General features: G+C 50.3%; 1 protein-coding gene across 1 annotated transcript; it reads right to left on the bottom strand.

Moving 5' to 3' along the window:
• Positions 1 to 10,390: 10,390 nt before the first annotated feature.
• On the bottom strand, positions 10,391 to 19,267 carry LOC130602567 (uncharacterized). The gene is made up of 2 exons (XM_057415523.1): positions 19,114 to 19,267; positions 10,391 to 13,411 (listed from the first exon to the last, which is right to left on the bottom strand). The coding sequence occupies exon 2, from the start codon at positions 13,399 to 13,401 to the stop codon at positions 10,783 to 10,785; it is 2,619 nt and encodes an 872-aa protein (XP_057271506.1). The 5' UTR covers positions 13,402 to 13,411; positions 19,114 to 19,267; the 3' UTR covers positions 10,391 to 10,782.
• Positions 19,268 to 20,576: the final 1,309 nt, after the last annotated feature.

Consider the following 20,576-nt stretch of genomic DNA (forward strand, 5'->3'; position numbering starts at 1 on the left):
TCTGAAATGTTGTGGCAGTAGTTAGGAGTCAGTTTTAATCTTACACATACGGTAGCCATTGCAGTTATGTGAGTTCAAAAGCTTGTAATCTCTCCTGGAATATACCACAAATACGGGGCAGTAGTTTAAAGAATACTGTTGGAATTTCACCAGATACAGGTTATTTGTGCTGTTAATGGTACCTACTGTTGAGGTGTCTGTTATTGTTCACTACAGTGTTTCCAGCCATGTCTGTCACCATTTCTGTGCCAGGAGAATGTGAAAGGCTTTTGGTTCCAGATCTTACTTGCTGTTGGGTCTTTGGGGTGTTGGTATTGTTTTGGCTTGTTTGTCACCCAGTTGTGAATGGAAAATGAGCCCATTAAACATGCAAATGGTTCTCAGATGTACATCGTCTAGTAGGTTTTTTTTGTTGTATTGTTCATTTTTAGTTTAATTTAGGAAACACAGAAAAGGTGCAAACATGAGGCCAGTGAAGACAGGCTAAGAAAGTTGGGGCTGTTCAGCCTGGAGAAGAGAAGCTGCATGGAGGCCTCATAGCAGCTTCCAGTGTGTGAAGGGGGCCTACAAGGATGCTGGACAGGGACTCTTCCTTAGGGACTGTAGCAATAAGACAAGGGGTGATGGGTTCAAACTTAAACAGGAGAAGTTTAGGTTAGATATGAAGAAGTTCTTCACTGTGAGGGTGGTGAGGCACTGGAATGGGGTTGCCCAACAAATAGTGAATGCTCCATCCCCGGCAGTGTTCAAGGCCGGGCTGGACAGAGCCTTGGGTGACATGGTCTACTGGGAGGTGTCCCTGCCCATGAAAGGGGATTGGAACTGGATGATCTTAAGGTCATTTCCAACCCAATCCATTCTATGATTTTATGTTTCTATGATTCTACGAGGCTGTGTTCTGCTTCATGCACTCAAAGTGATGTACAGGAGGAATGGAACATTTGTGACCCAAGGTTTGTGATCCAAACCATATCCTGAAAAATCTGTAACGGCTTTGTATTCCCATTTTAAATGTCATGACACTACACTTCCATTCATGGATTTATGCCATTGTGGCATAAGCACTGATGTCCTACATGTATGCAATTAATTGAGGAACTCAGATGATGGTGTTTAAGCTCTTGTGTTGCTCCCAGGACTCTCAGATGAGACCTTCAGTAAGCCATGGACACTGGAAATGCAGCAGTGTCTACAGAGCCAGGGACAGGCAGGATGCCCAAGAGAAAGAGGGGGGTTGCATGATCTCTTTGCACTGTTGAGCTGGGATTGCGTAGACGATTTGAAGCCTGTGTGATGTCTTACTGAAAGCTGCTGGACTGAGTAAATACAGTTAAGTTCTGACAAGTGATCATTTAAAAGCAGTTTCATAAGACACCATTTAACATCTCTCTTACTGCCTGCAGGTTCCAAGGAAGGTTTTCTAAGCTTTGATGTGGGATCTCAAAGCCATCATGCTCTTAGTTTGCACTGCTCAGGCTGCACTTTCCCCTGGGTTAGTCTGTTTGTAGAGGCACCTGTGCTGAGCTGCTGCTCACAGTAACGCTGCCCAACTGAAACTTTCTGTTGTGGGTTGTGGTGTGGGATGGAGCAGAGACCAGGGCCCTCAAGCCTGTCTGATTTGTCTTAGTTTTGGTTTTGTAAGTATAAGAAGTCGGCTGAAAAGCATTGAAAACAATGTAGTCTGCTTCATTTTTTTCAGGATTTGTGTTTTTGTGGTTGATTGCAATCTTGGATTTAGATTTTCCTGCTGCTGATAAGGTTATAAATCTCAGTAGTTGACATCTGAGCCACCAAGTAACTCAGTCCATCCTCTAACAGACAAGTTGAACTAGATACATGTACAGCTAAACACCACTTAGCAGGAACATGTAGGTGGCAATAACAGTTCATTTGTCAGGAGTCTCAGGAACCTGAACTCAGAGCTCCATGTGGATTCATCATTAAGTTTTAAGTGTGCATAGGGTCCTTTTTCTGGTCCCCTTTCCTAATCTCTCCTTGTCTTTGTTTGAGGGTGGTGATGCCTCTGCTTTCTTCAGTGCTCTTTTTCCTCACTCAGGAGTTACATGCCTTTCTGTATGTTTCCAAGGATACTTCCCATGGCTTTCCTTAGCCTTTGCTTATCTGATGAGGGAGTTTCAGGTCACACGGTAACTGCTTTTCTCATTATTTACTTGGGCAAACATCATGTATTTATGCTACTGATGACGTTTGTGAGCTGTTGTAAACTGCCAACTGCAGGCTGCCTGTATTGTCCTACGGTGTAACTGGGGAGGTTTTCAAGTGCTTTCCTGTATCTGCTCTTTGCAGTGAGAATACCGTGAGCAGCACTGCAGCTTGCTCCCATGTAAGACAAATAATGACTTTCTCTGCTCTCGAAGCATCTAGTTAAAGACATTGTAAGATCTCTTTGCTATTTCTGCCACTCTGTCAAATAGGCTTGTACAAATATGGCCAGTGTCTTCATTGGTAGGGGAACCCTGCTCCATAGGGTCACATACACCTCCTTGCCTTAGGAAGTCAGTTTAAGAAAACACACCTCCAGCAGATGGAAAGGCCACAACGTGGTACCCCACTTATACACAAGGAAGGGAAGTAAGTACCAATTTACTTCCTTCTGAAGTTGCATTTTTGGAAGTCAGGAAATTAATGCCTCTGAAAACATAGTAAATTGTGAGTTGACAGAGCAAAGAGATGGTTTTGGTTTTCTCAGTGATCATTCCCAAATCTGTGCTTGAACTCCATACCTTCCTCACCCACCCACTGGAAAGTGGTTGTACAAACTAAGTTGAATAGCTCTAAACAAAGTTTCCTGGTATCAAACATGAAAGATAAGAACTCCGAAGAAGCGTTCCTGCCACATTTTGAGTAAAAAATGATTAATCTCTGATGTAAATGCTGTAAATGAGCCATACCAGGTTCTCATCTAGCAGAAGTGACTTACAGCTCTCATTTAGATAAGTGATAGCCAATTTTCTAAGGCCATAAATAGCAATTATTGTTCCTGTGTTTCCTGATTACCTTGTTCCAAACCTTTCACATCTGTACCAATAGTCATCTACATGCTACGCATTTTACAATGCTAGGCACAGACATTAATGATGTTACTTACCCTTTAGCGTAAATGTATCTTTTTCCATTCCTCACTAGCAAAGGGATCCACACTGACTGTAATAAAGCTAATTCTGCTCATCTGTTCCTCCCAGTAAAACTGCCAAAGCATTACAATTCTGACTGGGGAAACGAATTCAGCCACAGATCTTTCTGAGCAGAAAGACTTGCAGATCTGCCTGGAGTCAATGGGGTTCTATGCAGGTATAAAGATTCCTCTGTGAAACGCTAAATGTGATGTGTCTCCTCTTCCAGTAAACCTGTGTGCTGCTTGGCTTTATGAAAGAACAGCTGTATATCACAAAGGCAAGTTAAAGCTGTGTACATGCAGCAGGGCACAAAACCAAGGTTAAAACTGCTGTTACAGGTTTGATTGCGGCTAAACTGCTGTTACAACTGCTGAGCTTAAATGAAGGCTTCTGCATTTCAAGTTTGTCTGTCCCTGCTTCACCAGGTCACCTGGATCAGGTACTTCATTCTTCTAATGCCTCTTTTTTATCTGTAAATGGTGCAAAAGGTGACTCTGGAGATTTGCCCTGCCCATGCTGTGCCCCTGAATCACGGAATCATAGAACTGAAGCTGACTTCTGCTACCAGTTTCCCCCTTGTCCTGTCACTACCATCCCTGATGAAGAGTCGTTCCCCCCCCCACCAGCATCCTTGCAGCCCCCTTCAGATACTGGAAGGCTGCTATGAGGTCTCCATGCAGCCTTCTCTTCTCCAGGCTGAACAGCCCCAACTTTCTCAGCCTGTCTTCATACGGGAGGTGCTCCAGTCCCCTGATCATCCTCGTGGCCTCCTCTGGACTTGTTCCAACAGTTCCATGTCCTTTTTATGCTGAGGACACCGGAACTGTACACAGTGCTCCAAGTGAGGTCTCACGAGAGCAGAGTAGAGGGGCAGGATCACCTCCTTTGACCTGCTGGTCATGCTCCTTTTGATGCATCTCCTTCTCGTGTCTACCTTGGTAACTTGTCCAAGCCTATTTCTGTAGAGACCAAGAGGCTGAAATCAGTGAAAATCACCTGAGTGCAATGCCTTGAGCTGCATCTCAAATTTGCCACATACCTGTGGAATCAGAGCTCAGTGTAAAGCAGTTGTTTGAAGTAGTTGTTATTACAGTTTAATTAAATCAAGGTATTTCAGCTCTTGGCCAGCACTGCCATCCAACACGGAAGCTGACAGGGTGCTTAATGGTTGTATTTAATAACCAGAACACCAAGATGAAAGCACCAGGGTGAGGACTGGGAGGTTTGGATTCTCTTTCCAGCCTTTCCACCAGCTTCTCTGGTGATTCACATCTTGCCAGGAACATGGTGGTGCAGCTGAGCTCTTCCATCTCATCTGCAGCTTTTTAACCTTCACATGTTATAGCTGCTGGCCCTTCACATATGCTGGTGGAAATGAGCTGAGGGAGGAGGTTACAGCCTTGTCAGATGTGCTGGTGACTTTCCATCTGTATCTGTTTCCTATCCTGGTCACAAAAAACTAATAAATAGGAAACCATAAATAAGTACAGAGCCATAAATCTGTGGGAAAGCTTTGGGAAAAGACCAGCAGTGATCCTCATCCCCAGATAAGTTCATGTCCTTTATTTCAAAAAGCTTAATTTACAGTTGAGAGCAATGAAGTGCTATTTCAGCCAGTTATTTCTGGCAGAGCAAAGGGTTAGGCATTGATCCCTATTAACTTTAAGGAACCTCTGATTTGATTTCAGAGTGCTGCAGCACACTGCCTGCTTGGCTCTGCTCCTGGCAATCGCTCCTGCTTGGAATGGAAGAATTTGGCATAAATCCCAATTTCCACAAGTGACTGACACCTCCAGGAGTCCTGAGTGCCTGCAGGAGCCTGCATTGTATAACATGGTGAGGACCACTTGTCTCACAGTCGAGCTTCATCATAGGATTGATGCTCAACAAACACCAGGCAAAATCACAGACCCTCAGCTCCCAGAGCTTTTCCTCTTGCACTGACAGCTCAGGTCCTTGCTGTTTCTGTACTTGAGGTATGAGAATCTTAAATAAACCCAGATTCTCAGCAGGGGGAATGTGGAATAAATGGGACATTGTATTTTGGGGGGTTTTCTCCAAAGGCTATGGGGAAAAGTGGAAATCTGTGTGTGGGATGGAGGGGAGATTTGAAAGAAACCTTTAAAATGAAATAGGATTTCCTACAACTCACAATGAAACTTTTCACAGCAGTGTCCTGAGCACTCACCTAACAAACAGCTGAAATAAAGCTGTTTTCCCCAAAGCTAAGTGCTTCCAAACCATCTGCTTTATAAATTCAGCTCCACAGGCTGAATCACAGTTACTGATACCACTGTGCTGTGTGAGAAGCATACTGGCTGTGATACCTCTTGCTCATAGCTAAACTTCTTCCCTCTAAATGTTTCTTTTGGAATTGCATTATATCAGTCTCTACTGATGCTATTTCTGAGCCACAGTAGCAAAACCTTCCCTGTTGTAGTCAGCAGAAATGATGATTTCTATTTCTCTTCACTCCCTTGCATCAGTGATATGTCAGCAGTACATAACACATCAATGTACCATGGTGTATGTGTACAGATCCTTCTCAGAGTGTTAATCAGAAATCTGAAGTCTGTATTTCTATATTTATTTCAGTTCATGTGTAACTGAAGTCTGTGCCTCAAGAGCACTATGGGAGAAGCTGTGTGAGTTCTTTGCACCAGCTCAGTTCTTCCCTACCTGCCTTCAGCCTTTCTGAATCCATCTCTCGTGCTTAAAAATAGATCACTCTGCTTTGCTCAGCTTCACCCCACTAATGCTCCCTGGCTTGCTTTGCACTCCCATGTTGCTGCAACATGAAGCAGCTGGTTGTGACTCTGGCTGTGAGTCACCCAGGGAAGGTGGTGTGTGACCACTGAGATGTGAGACCTCCCAGCAGCATGCAAAGGTTGGCTCTTTTGACCACTTCACAGAGGAAAGGAGATGCTTTGATACTGTAGCTTTAAGCAAGTGCAGATTAAGGCACCGTTCAGGATGCACTCAGCTCAGGTGGGTTTCCCTTCAGCAGCAACATCTGTGCATGCACTGAGGTTCCTTAGAAGTACCCTCAAAATGAGAGGATTGTATGGAAGGAGCTTTGTGGCATCTCTCCTATGGAGCCAGGCTGAGAGAGCTGGGCTGGTTCAGCCTCGAGAAGAGAAGGCTCCTGAAGGGGAGACCTCAGAGCAGCTCCAGTGCCTAAAGGGGCTACAGGAAGCCTGGAGAGGGGCTTTGGACAAAGGCCTGTAGGGACAGAGCAAGGGGAATGGCTTTAACCTGCCAGAAGGGAGACTGAGATGAGCTCTTAGGCAGAAGCTCTTCCCTGTGAGGGTGCTGAGGCGCTGGCACAGGGTGCCCAGAGAAGCTGTGGCTGCCCCATCGCTGGCAGTGTTCAAGGCCAGGTTGGACACAGGGGCTCGGAGCAAGCTGCTCTAGTGGAAGGTGTCCCTGCCCATGGCAGGGGATTGTAACTGGATGAGTTTTGACGTCCCTTCCAACCCAAACCATTCCATGATGATTCTATGATTAAAGGAAATCCCTCTCAAATCTGACAGAGAAGCTGATGCCGCTCAGCTCCTGCCTTCTGGTGTGTTTACGTCTCATGTTTTATTCTTCTTTTTTCTAGCTCAGCAAACGAAGCAATGAGCCCGCACACAGCACCCATGCTCACTTAGCAGTGCTGCTGTGCTGAACCTGGTGCTGCGCCTGCGGTCAGGGTGTTTTGTCACCCAGCCCGAGCAGAGCCGGTGCTGCCTGTGGTGCAGCTGTGAACGGGGGTCTCACTGTGCACCGGTGCACAGCCTGCCTTTCATCTTTCCACACCATGCTCAAAGCAGCAAGAAGCACCAGTTGGTGGGGAAAAAGAGGTTGAGACAACGTCCCTAAGCTGGTGTTATAAAATCATAGAATCCCAAGCTGGTTTGGGTTGGAAGGGACCTTAAAGCTCATCCAGTTCCAACCCCTGCTCCCCTGTGTCCAACCTGGCCTTGAACACTGCCAGGGATGGGGCAGCCACAGCTTCTCTGGGCACCCTGTGCCAGCGCCTCAGCACCCTCATATTGAGGTTTTTCTCCTTATCTTCTAACCTGCACTATTCCAAGTAACCTTATGTCCCTTTCCAGGTACCTGTGACTCTCACCCACTGGTAAAACTGCTGAGAGCAGCTGAAGGAATAAGGGTATTTGCCCTATGCTATGGAAGGCCTAATACTTAATCACAGTCTTGTGTTAGATTTGCCAAACCTCAGGCTAACGATGAATCTCTCTCGAAACTGGAAATTGTTTCTAATGTGTTTCATTTTTCAAGAAGTAAGTGAACACATGAGAATTCCCTGCATTTCCCTCTGTGGGGTGTAACATCAGGCATTCCATCACTCCTAGGAGTAAATGAGCTCCCTACTGAGTTATTCATGAGCAATTCTCAGCCAGGCTGATGTATATCTGATCCCTTCCTGAGGAATAAATCAAGCATCTCCCTTCATGCTGAGTGCTGGCACATCACTGAATTCTCTGGGACTCTACATAGCAGAAAAGAATCAACCCAAGCCTGAATCTGTCCCACATCTCCAGTGAGGTTGGTTTAGCTCTCAAACCAGCTTTCTCATTCTGCCTCTGAGCTCTGATGCTCTTCTATATTCTGCCTCCTAAAACTCATTTTTCTATCCTGCCCATACATAATAAATCATGATCAGGCAGGATATAGCACACTGCACTACATCTCTGTCTGATTGTATCACTCCATCCCCAGGGCTTTCGTGCTCTTCCCTTCTCATTGCTCTGCTATATGGGTTGTGTCTACAGCAGCTTTACAGATTGTAAATATTGGGGCTAATATCCAGCTTCTCTGTGAATCACTTTGTGTGCTCTGGGGTGAGTAAAACACCTGGGGAGCAGAAAGAACAGCTTCTACTAATGGGACTGGTAGGAGTAAGATATATGTTCTCAACCTAAAAGCACCTTACCTTTAGGCTGAGGGATCACAACTGGAGCTCTGCAGCAGTGGTGCATCGAGATTCATCCCTCCAGGGTATCAGTCCTCCTGCTATTACTTTCGCTTTTATAGGGTGCCTTTGGTGAACTTACAAGATGCACGAGTTTAAAGGACATCAGCATGGAGAGTTTCTAAACCAGGTTAATCCCCTCTCTGTGAATATGCAGGTACCTTGTAGGTGCTGGGTGAAGGAAGAGCTTTGAAACATGCTGCTCAAAGCTGGGAGGCCTGGAAGGATGATCTGGAGTGACAGTCATGCTCAATTAGCAAGAAAACTGGTGTTAAGGAAGATGGGAAGCACTTCCCTAACAATGGAGGAAAGGGATAGAGGTAGGAAAGAGGGAAGAGAAGGCAAAAGAAGACAAAAAAGATCCATGTCCAAACATTGAGTCTGAAAGGGCCTGTTCATGCTGGAGTGTGACATGGGTCAAAATAATGATGATGCATTGGGAGAGGCAGGAATCAGCCAGCCTGGCCTGTATGAAATGAGCCTTGACAGGCTTCAGGGCTTTAAAGGCAGAACCCCCCAAAATTCCAAGCTCTTTTGAATGTTTCCATGAAAACACAAGGCTGTTAACCTGTCTGGGCTGGGAAATCAAAGTCTGAGCTTTTTCTGAGCAACACTATCTAGTACAAGCCTAGCCCATGTCAGAGGGCTGGAACCGGATGATCTTAAGGTCCTTTTCAACCCAAACCATTCTATGATTCTATAAAACCAGGCTCACATTCCTTCTGCATTTGATTGGAGCCAATGTAGGTTGTATAGGTGGCTGTAGCATCATCCTGAGGACAATCCCTGCTGTGTCACACTGTCCCGCTGCAAGTTTGCGATGGAAGAGTGGGTAATGCGAATTAGCTGTGATTCCTTTTTCCCCACAGGCTTCCAAAACAGGTTAGAGGGGTAAAGGCTTTGTATAAATGGGTGATTATTCACAAGGAAATGGATTCTCATGAAACATGTAAGGTGTTAGTGAGTAAGAAAGGTGCTTTAACCAGAAGGTGTTTTCTGTGAGGCTTTGTGATGGGTGAAATGAAGGGAGCAGCAGAGCGTAAAGACCAGGTCCCAGCCCTTTCCAGGGGGGTGGGAGGGTTGGGGGGAGAGTTCAGCCTCCATCCCAGGGGTGAAGGGGGGGTTTTCGTGGTGCTTGGAGAGGGGAAAAAGATTTCTGTGGGTTTAGACAGTGATTTATTTATTCACATGTTCCTAAGCTCAGTAATAAAGTGTTTGTTAAAGAGAAGTGTCTTTATCAAACCCATATATTGAAGTTTTCTTTAAAATCAAGTATGCCTTAGCAGTATGCTGTTTCTTTGTGCTTCCCAGCCCAGTGATTGTGAAAAGTGAGGTTTTAAACCCATTTCTCAAGCTAGCCCAGAAGTTCCTGCTCCTGGGTTTAAGCCCAGTTCTTTAATGTTCTTATTTCAGCCTGGATTGCAAAGGACTTTTTGCCTGTGTAAACCCCCCATTCTCAGAGAGAGCAGCACCTTGAGATCAGTCCCATGAGGTGCTTAATTGAGTTTTTGCAATTCTTAATGTTTTTAAGTTGTTTGAGAACCCCTTTGTATATTTTATGGCTCCTTCTGGATTTAGTGGCAGGGAGTGATCCAGGTCGGAAAAGGCAGAATGAAGGAGGGGAGTGGGTTTGTGCACACTCTTCAGCCCAAGGCAGGAATCTTTGTGTTTCAGTGAATATTCTGCAGGCAATAAGCAAGTGAGGGCCTAAAAAGGGGGGAAAAAATACCCAAACCCACATCTTTTCACTAGAATTTCTCTACCAGTGTAGCCAAGGGTATGAGCCAGGGTAGACGGCGATTGAACAGGCAGCAAGATAGACACTAACAGATAGACTTTATTGAGTGCGTGCACAACTAAGCAAAGCAAAACAAAGCAGTGATGTCCAGGCTCCAAAAACAAGATCTCACCAATGCACTGGCCAGGTGCACTGGGAGTCTTGGGAACCTGGAGAGAGATGCTGCAAAGGTCCATGTGGATTCAGCTCCTTTAAGTCCAAGGTGATTACATTCTGCTCATCTTTTATCATCTTTCCAAGTCTTTGAGGCTGGTAACACCACTGCCATCTTCAGTGAGTGGTTTCCAGGCTCTAGCATGATGTTCCCTTCTCTTCATTTCCAAAGACACAGTCCTTGGCTTTCCTTTTCTCCTTTTCTGCTTAAGGAGTCTTATATCACACAAGAGCAGCATCTTGACATTAGCATGTGAGGATGGGAGGTTCAAACACAATAGTTACTTATTACTATTATTACTTATAATAGTTACTTATGCTAACTTTTGCTTTTTTACTGTGAGGTTGATGAAACACTGGTGCAGGTTGCCCAGAGAGGTTGTGGAGTCTCTATATGTGGAGACAGTCAAAACCCAGCTGGATACAGCCTGGGCAGTCTGGTTTAGGTGGCCCTGCTTGAGCAGAGGGATTGGACTTGATCATCTCAAGAGGTCCCCTCCAACCTCTACCATTCTGTGATTCACGCCAACCACAAGCTGCTTGGCCTGCCCTTCCCTCCTGGATGGCCCTCTTATACCAGAGGAGGCCATCCCTCACATCAAGGTCTGGCATGGCATGTGTCCCCACCGCTCAACGCCTACTGGGTTGCAGCCAACAGCGGAGCTAAAGGTTCTTCTTGGTGGCAAACACAGAGGCCAACCCAGTCTTGCCCTTGACTATGGCAGGAGGCGTTTGGCCAACCTCAGTCCTTGCACCTCTTTGTCAATGCAGAGTTTCACCTGCCTCATCCAGTAACAAGTCACTACCATGGCAAAGCACACACAGATTTGCATTAGCAGGATAACTACTACAGGGTGCAGCAGCGCATTGAAGATGCTGGTGGCAGTGGGGGACCAGCCAAAGAAAATTTCCCACCAATGATGTTCTCCCACCCTCTTTATTCGTTCCATTACCTGCTTTATAACATTACCATCGTGATGTACAGTTATTAGGATCTTTCTAGCTTCTGCCTTAGCATCTTCTAGCAGCTGCTGTAAATTTGCATGCTCTAACATCTCTTTTACAAGTGACAAATCCATACCGATAGGGGTTGGGGTTATACTACGATACAAGGTGTAGTTTCTTATTAGCAACTGGCTAGTGAATACAGGTGGCTTATACACAAAATCACAGCCTCTAATAACAGCTACATTGCAAGCACACATATTTGAGTTGTTAAACACGCTCTGGTTATAGACTTCATTGATCTGCACGTATTTACACATTGTTCTGAAGCACACGCACCCTTTCCCTACGTACACCAACACGGTCTTATTGCTGCTCTGGGGATTGATCTCAAAGTGGCACACCCCCTCTCTGGTGTCAAAGCAAACGTCACTTGCTTTAAGGGCATCATCTTCACATATGAATCCCAGCCCCCTTTCCAAAATGCAGGCTTCCAAATCTACCGACTGCCATTTCCCATCAGACACCCTCGCCCACATGCGGTGGTCCAGGGGGTAGACCACAGACCCATTTGTGTTAACCCCCAGGGCCACAACAGGGTAGACCTTTTCGATGCGAGCCTCTGTCACAGTGAGGACGTAGGTGATGACTGCATTGAGGACCTGGTCATGGGTGAAGTTGACAAGCCTCCACCAGGCTTGGAGCTTCCGCTCCTTTTCTGTGGCTGCATCCCACACGATCTTTCGGATCTCGGTGGGGAGGATACCGTTGTCCCCATCTCTCAGGATACCTGCAACGACACTCTGCACCCACATCTGGGCCTGGATGCAGCTAAGAGCAAGAGAGACGTTATTTTGTTCGATGCCCAACGCTCGCAACAGCATCTGGTGGTCTTTCTCGTTTATTTGTTCCCAGGTAGGCAGCACCTCTGACACGAGCCACTGCCCCATCCCAAGGCTGGCCAGGGATGAATTCAAGGGGTTGAGGAGCCCCTGCACGCCCGAGGTGACAGCCTCCAGCTTGTTGGTCAAAACCTCAACGTTCATAGTGTTGAGGACCCCCATCCCAGCAGCTCCTCCTCCCAGTGCTGTGGCCAGCAGGTCTCTCCTGGCCCGGGTGCCCTGGATGGAGCGGCTGTGGAGCCATGCCAGCCAGCCTGTGTGGAGCGTGGAGAGGAAGGGGGCACAGTGAGGTCTGACAGATGAAATGTTAACGGTGGACAGGGACAACACCACCTTCTTCAGTGATCGGACAGGCCCCGTCAACAGCTCTTGGATGTGATTTTGCTTGACTACGTAAGGGCCTATTTTGGAAATGAAGGGGCGTAAGACAGCAATGATGGTAAACTCCTTCTTAAATCCATCAGGACCTCCTATCCACCACTTCCCTCCAAGCTCAGAGGACATGTCTATGCTTAGGCTTCCTCGACACCATACCTGGAGGTTTATGACCAGGTGTGGACAGTTTCCATAATCCTGATTATACCATGAAGCTTCTGCACCTAATTCAGATCTATTAAGCGTTTTGGTCTCACGGAGGCATTTTACTGGCATGACCCACTCGCGGCCATGAGGGGCAGTGATGGTCATGATGGTGCCATCAGTTTGCATTGGGTCAGTTACACTTTCTTGGGAATATTCAATTTCCAATTTTACCTGGTTGCCAACTTCAGCGTATGGGGCTGTGTGCCAGGCCAAGAAATGGCACTTGGAGATCTTGACGGCAGCAAAGGAGTGTGTCGTGGTGCTAATCTGGAATTTAAAGGACAGCCCCACGCTGTTTTGTGCCCAGAGGCAGACCACAAAGACTGGCTGGACCAAAGTAAAATTGCACCAGCAGTCCCATTTTTCTGCAGCACAGCTCTTTTTCTGATTCTTCTTAGTTTTTACTTCGGTTACGGAGATCTGACTTACTCGCTGGTGAGTGGATCCGTTGATAACCCTGCAGCCTACCTTTATGTGTTGTCCCACCGTCCCCAGCAGCTGTGGAAGTCTGTTTGTGCTATCCCAGCTCCATTCATTTTCCAAGTACACCTCTGACCCGTGCATCACCACCGTTGACAGATTTAAGCCTTTGTTAGAATTTAACCCCATGCTTCCTGTGTATTTTATGTGAGCTTGAGACCAGGGCCAATCAGTCTCAGTTTTTGTGTACCTCCTAACCCTGTGCTGGACCCATGTGTCGAGATGCCTTTCTAAGTGGGAACGACTGACTTTTTGCCTGGGGTGCTGATGGGTTGGTTGGGCACATTGAGTGCTCAGGGCTATGCACATACCAGAGAGCAAAGCAAATCCTGCAACCACAAATCTGAAAGCATTTTCCCCATAGCGCAAACAGGGTTGGTGACGCCACGAAGCTCGCCCTTCCCGCTGGTCACAATCGCCTTCCATTTTCCTTTATCTGCAAAACATAAACAAGACGGGCTCTCCAGCCCCGTTAGTTTCCCTTCCATGCTTTTAATTGTGAAGAATGGAACCACTTTTCCTGCCTTTTTGCCCCCTTTCTGATTTCTACCTGGTACATGGAGGGGCTGGCCTTGTTCACCACCCTAATGGGCCCCATCCACTGGGGTTCCAGCACCTGGTTCTTCTCTCTAACCTCCCGATACATTACCAGGTCCCCTGTGTTCCACTCCATGGGGCGCAGCAGCGCTCCCAGCTGCTTATCCATCTTGGGGATATTGGTGTCCTGGCCTGGGGCAAGCTGGTGGTACATAGCCAACAGGGTCCTCAGTATGTCCTGCACCCACTTGTCCATCAGCACACGGGGCTGCACTTCATCCGGTGGCTCCCCTCTTTGCCACCAGTGTCCCAACAGCTTCGTGTCTCCTGCAGGAGGTAGCTTCTGGGGAGAAGGTGCTTGAGATGCCATTGTCCCCCGTAAGGCCAGCAGGACCAGTGGGAGCTTCTGATCCCAGTCTTTCCTTTGGCTCACCAGCTTCCTCAGCGCTGTCTTCAGGGGCTGGTTGGGTGCTTCTGCCAAGCCAGGCTTCTGGAAATGGCCAGTGATGTGAAGCTTCTGCTTGATGCCCAGGGCCTGGCACACTCCTTTTGTGACTTCTGTGATGAAGCGCTGGCCGTGGTCCGAGTCAATCTCCTTTGGAACTCCCCAGCGTGATAAGATGTGCTCCACCAGGATATTAGCGGTTGCGCTGGGTGTGTTGTTTCGAGCTGGAAATGCTTCCACCCAGTTGGTGAAGGTATCACTGATCACTAAGCAATACCTATTGCCTTGGGCTGTTTGGGGCAAAGGACCAATAAACTCCATCTGCAACTTGCTCCACGGCCCAGAAACCCTCTGATGACCCAGGAGGGCCTTGGTCTTTTTGATGTCAGGATTGTTGGCCGCGCAAGTCAAGCAGTTGCTGACGTACCTCTCCACATCCTCTCTCATCTCAGGCCACCACCCAGCGCTCTGCAGCCTCACCATGGTCTTGTCTGTCCCCAAATGCCCTTGCTCATGAGCCAGAGCCACCAGCTCTGTCCGGACCAGCTCAGGCACCACCCAGACTGGGAAGTCTGCCCCTTCCCTTCTTGCCAGGACCAGACCAGAGACATCCTTCCACACCTTGCATCCTTTATACACCCTGCCCTGCGCTAACTCCCGGACGCTGGGGTCTTGTGCCTGCAAGCCCGGCAGGTCCACCCTCTCCCAGTGTCTGCTGGGAGCCACCAAGATGGAGGTATTCTCCATGGGCTTGCTGGTCTTCCACATCAGCCCTTCCTTTGCACCTTGCTTGGCTTTAGCATCCGCCTCCTTGTTCCACTTGGCCTCCTCTGTTCCCTTCTTGTGCCCCTTCACTTTAATGATCTGGGTTGGGTGCGCTCTCTGCTCCGCCAGCCTCGCGAGGTACAGCAGCTTTTTGGCGTAGGTGACAGGCTTGCCGTCAGCAGACTGCATGTCCCTCTCCCTCCAGAGCGGCAGCCACTTGAGTGCTGCTCTCACCATCCATCCCGAGTCTGAGAACACGGCCAGGAGCTGGTCTGCTGCTGTGTTCTCAAGGGCGGCCGTCACGGCCACCAGCTCAGCAGCCTGGATGGAGTGAGGCAGGCACTTCCCCTTCACCACCTCCCCGGTACCCTGGTTGACCGCAGCGTAGCCTGTGTAGGGCACCCCTTGCTCGTAGTAGTTGGACCCATCTACGAACCACACAACATAGCCTCTGTCCTTGGCCTCCTGCAGGCTGAGGCTGCTCTCAAACAGGGGTGCCCGGTGCAGCTTGGGCTCAGGCAGGAAACCCCCTGGTTCCTCCACATCCCTCTCTCCACTGATCACCACCCTATAGGCACCGGGCGAAGGGTACCCAGGCACCCTCTTGTCGGTCAATGCCAGCGCCCAGTTGGCCATTCTGGGGCGGCACAGGGGACCCTCGTCCCCCTTCTCTGACAAGAGATACCTCACCGGGGCATGGGAGGTCCTCAGCAGCACTGGGGCCGAGCCCACCAGGTACTCCCAGTGCTGCAGAGCCCAGGTCAAGGTTAAAACCTCCCTCTCGTATTCACTGAACTGCTGTTCAGCCGGCGTCAGCAGGCGCGATGCATGGGCAACAGGGAGGAGATGGGCACCTTGCTGCTGGCCCAAGGTAGCCTGCAGCCCTCTCCCCGTGCTGGCCAGCTGTAGGACATAGGGTCTGTCCCCGTGGGGACGCACCAGCACAGGGGCTTGTGCCACGCTCTCCTTTAAGGACTTTACCGCCTCATCCTGCTCTGGCCCCCATTCCCAGGGGGTGTCCTTCTTCAGGAGGTGGCAAAGGGGGGCAGCTTTCTCTGCATAACCCTCAACAAACTCCCTGCAGAACCTTAGGAGAGCCAGGAAGGACCTCAGGGTGGTGGCATCGGCTGGCGCCGGCACCTTCTGTATTAGCTGGACCCTCTGCTTCTCCAGCGAGCGGCCTTCCTCCCCTAGGGTCACCCCCAGGTAGGAAACCTCCTTCCAGCATAGCTGGGCTTTCATGGGGCTGATCTTGAAGCCTGTCTTCTGCACAGCCTCCAGCACCTCCGCCAGCACCTCCAGGTTCTCCTCCTTTGTCCGGGTATGGATGAGGATGTCACCAGCACAGGACATCACGCTGTCCCGATGGCTGAGCTTCTCCCACATCCTCACCACGTGTGTGTGGCAGATGGCAGAGGTGTTCTGGAAGCCCGGGGGCACCCTGGTGAAGGCAAATTGCCGTCCTCGGATGGTGAAGGCAAACTTATGCCAGCATTCAGGATGCAGGGGGATGGCAAAGGATGGGCTGGTGAGGCTGAGCACTGAGAACCACTCGGATCCCTGGGAGATGGCTGACATGATGCCAGGGTACTTGGCCCCTGTGGAGGTGTGCAGTGGGGTGACACAGTGCAGGGCACTGAAGTTGACTGTCAGCTTCCATGTTTTCCCATCAGCTTTCCTCAAGGGCCACACTGGGGCATTGCTGGTGCTCTGCAGCTCCACCAACACCCCCTGCTCCAGCAAGGTTTTGACTGTGCCCCACAGGCTGGCCTCAGCCTCAGCCGGGTACCAGGGCTGCGGCTGAGGAGGGGGATCCGGCCCTTTCACTGCTACAACAGCATCAATGTGCCCACAATCCAGCTTGCTCCTTGCCCAGACCCGGGGAAACTGCTCCGTGACCCGTTTCACCCTGGGTTCCCACTCAGGGTGCACCAGGAGCTCAGGGGCTTTCACTGACATCACCCTATGGCTCGCCGGGATGACGGGCACATCGCTTTGGGGGCAATGCAACAGCGCTTGGTTTGCCAAGTCCACCATCACCCCCATCTTTGTCAGGGTGGAGATGGCCAAAACACCCGTTTTTTCCCCTTTCATTTCCATTTTCCCAAATCTCTCAGACCCTTTGGCAGTGCCAATTTCAAAGGGCACGGGCCCCGTGAAGGCCACTGAGGATTTTTGGCCATTGGGCCCTATCAGTTCAATAATTTCACAAGTTTGGAAGGTCCTGGCTTCGCCAGGGGCCAGATTCAAAATGGAATAAGTGGCACCAGTATCAATTCTCATCACTTGTCCAAGCACCCCTCCTCCAATAGTTATATCAACTATCAGGCGCCCCCACGCGTCGGTCTTAATCGGTGCCACAAAGAGGGGCGATGCGGGTGCCTGGCAGCCCTATTGCTGAGCCTTAGACCCCGGGTCGATGGGGTGGGAGCTGCTGTGCTTTTTGGCCTCGTGCAGGGCCAGTTTACGGAAGAGCTCCGCATCCGGCAAGCCATCGATGTCCTCCTGCTTCTCATACTTTATCAAGCGCTTCCGCAGCTCGGCGCGCCAAGGGTTGGACTTCTGGAACCTCAGCCCTTGCTGGTTCTCCTTCCCTGGACCGCCTTTGCCATCGGGATCTTTCCGGTTGTCCCCTTGCATTTTTCTCATCCCTGCGTTTTGGTAGGGCATGGCTGAGGTTTTCCCTTTCTTCCCCCCCGGCATGTACCCTGGGAACGCCTGCTTCTGCAGCTCAAAGTTCTGGGTCAGGATCTGCTCCAGCTCCAACAATGGCTTTCTAGCTGCATCCCCCCCAGCAATCACCCGCAGTGGGGGGGTCAAACCCACCACCAACGGCTCCTTGAACTCAGGCCTGTCAAAATCAATGGGGGACTCCTTCGACCCGGGCAGCCCAGCCATCTGATAGAGCATCTTTTTACGGTTAACATAAGCATCGGGCCGCTCCTCGGGGCTTTGCTTCTCCTGGTGGAACAGCACTAAGGGGTTAATCTCTGGGAAGAACACCTTGAGCACGGCCAACTGGACATCCCCGATGTCCTGGACGTTCCCCATCTGCACATCCCCCGGCAGCGCAGCAAAATCATCCGGTTTCATGCACTTCCTCACCACGTCTATCAGGTCACTCACTAAGTTGCCACTCTGGCACCGGGGCAGCCGCTGGGCCCTGGACAGCCAGTTGACCGCTGTCTCCTTTGTCAATGGCCCCAGCATCTTCCCCACTGTCTTGAGCTGCTCAGGGGTGAACCACAGCACAGCCCTGTTGGTGTCTATGGCCTGCAGAGGCCCATGGCTGGCAGGCTCATCGGGGGGGCTCTTTTTAGGTTTGGAAGCCTCCACCTCCCCTCCTTGCATCTGACACATCTCCTCCCGCAAAGGAGCATAAGGGGACGGCCTGGTGGGGCCGTTGGCACCCCACACATCATCCTCATAGTCATAGTGGGGAGGGTGCGGGTCCAGGGAGTCCTCTCCCTGGCTATTCCCGAACCGGCCCCTCTTGCCTTGGATGGCAGCCACGATACCCCTCGACACCCCCAGCTCCGCCTGCAGCTCCTGGATCTTGGCATGGCACACTTTGTGATCGGGACCGGTGCCGCGGTCCCGCTGGACATCCTGCAGGACCGCCCGCACCGCGCTCTGCGCATCGTGGGTCTCCCCTATCCATTTGCCAACCTCCTTCTCCAGCTCCTCCGTTTTCAGCTTCTCATAGCCCAGCTTGCTCTCCAGCCGGGTGATCTCCACCGCGCTCCGCAGGGAGTCCCCGCACAGACCCTGCACCTCCGCACGCAGGTTGTCCACCTGCACTTTGAGCTCGCCCTTAGCCTGCTCCAAAGTCTGCACGTTCTCGAGAGCCTCCTTCAGCAACTTCGACAACTCCCTGCCCACCATCAACAGCCCCTGCAGAGCCGCTCGCTTCTTGCATTTGTTTGTGGGTTTGGGCTTTTTGGACTCCTCCGACCAGCTCTCCCATTGCTGGCAGAGCTGCTGGTACGCCTCCGGGCCCTGGAAGGACCCTGGGGACCAAACCGGAGGGAGACACTTCTGGAGCACAAACTGCTCCAGCTTCCAATTGCTAACGATATCGGTCATCATAGTGATGGGGACAAGATGTGAGACGGCTCCTTCTCAGGGCAAAACTACCCTAACAAACACCACCAACCCACCCGCAGAGGAAAGCTGCAGCTCCACAACCCAAAAGCCACCCAAAAAGCCACCCAAAAGCCACCCAAAAGAAAGGAGGGGATGCAGAACCTGGTAGCAAGGGAAAGGGAAGGTAGGGACGAATGGCGGTGGCCACCGTGACCCACCGCGGTCCCCGGGAGGGGAAGGGGAGGGGATGTGGGAAGGGGTGAAAGGGAGCAGAGGTGTATAGGACCCCAATAATAAGATCTCACCAATCCTTGGATGGATCCTGGCAGTCCTGGGGATCTGGAGAGAGACGAGGCAGAGTTCCGGTCGGTTGAAGCACCTTTAAGGTTAAGGTGGTTGCAGGGTCTCAGCCTGCTGGTTTTTATAGCCATGGCAGGTCGGTTTTGGGGGCTGATAATGCCCCTGTTTACTTCTATGGTGGGTCTCCCTCCTGCACATGTTTCATCTCTCCCCCTGTCTTCCCAAGGACACTATCCTTGTTTTTCTTTACCCTTTTTCGGCACTGATTAGGAAAGCAGGTGCGCTGCCCCTTATCTGTTTTGGGGGGGCCAGGATTAGTCACGCTCGCTTATGCTCACTTCTGCTTGCACCAAATGCCCTCAAGAGGGAGAGCTGGAGCTTGTCCGCTTAGCATCCATCCTCCCCATTCCCCCCAGTGCCCCCCCACTTGCTGTGCACCCCATTAGCACCTGGGGTTTGGGGGAAGATCACACTTGGGGCTCACATCTGACATCTGTAACACACACTGTTCCCCCTAAACCTCCCACCCCAAGCACAGGGGGGGAGAGGAAATGGCAGGAAATTCACACAATTCCTCATTTAGATCCATGCAGGCGCATGGAGTTCAAAAGCAGCATTTTCCACGCCGCAGACGGGCTCTCCACACGCTGGTGTGTGCCTTGGGGGTACCCCACGATGTGTCCGGGGCCTCAATTGTGCTGTTGCATCAGCTGAATCACAGCTGTAAATCTGCACCTGCAGAAGGCAGCCGGAGCCCCCAGCCTCGCCCTACAAACCACATCTTAGAGCAGTTTAGAACAGAGAACTTGACCCACTTGATTGTTCTACCTGCCATTGCACTAACTCACTGAAATGCTTTGTTTTCGTCACTGCTTTTCCCCCTAATGAAATGCTGCAGAAGCTGCATCTTTTGCTGGAATAAATCATGTTGAAAATGTGGCTTGTTGAGTCCTGAGGCGTTTCCACCCAGCATCCTGTTATCCCCAAAGGGCCCTTTTAGCCAGTTACTGCAGTACTGGCTGTGTTGGACCAGGCTTGAGGCTGAGCAGCCTTTCCCAATCCCCAATAGCAGAGGGGGACTGGATTTTCCTTTATTTGTTGGGAGCTGTTTCTCCAGCCTGGCATTTACAGCTGCAATTACCCCTGCTGCAACAGAGATGAAGCTCCAGCCAGGTCCTGCTTCTTGTCTGTAGACCTCTTTGTTCTACCCCAGTGCTTTGCTCCAGCCCCCCAAAACCAAACACTTTGCTGTAAGAAACCCATCATAGGGGAGACAAGAAAGAGCCAAAACTGTAATGAAGCACAGGGAATTAGGATTAGTGCACTGGATGCAGGCTGAGATAAAGGAGAGGGGCTGTTTTCCCCTGGGATGGGCCATAGGGCAAGTACCGAGATGGGGCAGGGAGGTGGCTGGGCTGGGGTCTGCGGTCATTGTCTTTCATTTCATGAAAAGAATAAATCCCCCATA

The sequence above is a fragment of the Pezoporus wallicus genome, unplaced genomic scaffold, assembly GCF_028554395.1.
Source record: "Pezoporus wallicus isolate ANWC-B61680 ecotype Strahan unplaced genomic scaffold, APGP_CSIRO_Pwel_v1 contig_8827, whole genome shotgun sequence".
Lineage (NCBI taxonomy): Eukaryota > Metazoa > Chordata > Aves > Psittaciformes > Psittacidae > Pezoporus > Pezoporus wallicus.

Coding starts and splice junctions, on each gene's coding strand:
- LOC130602567 (XM_057415523.1), bottom strand. CDS start 13,401: ATGGAAGGCGATTGTGACCAGCGGGAAGGGCGAGCTTCGTGGCGTCAC.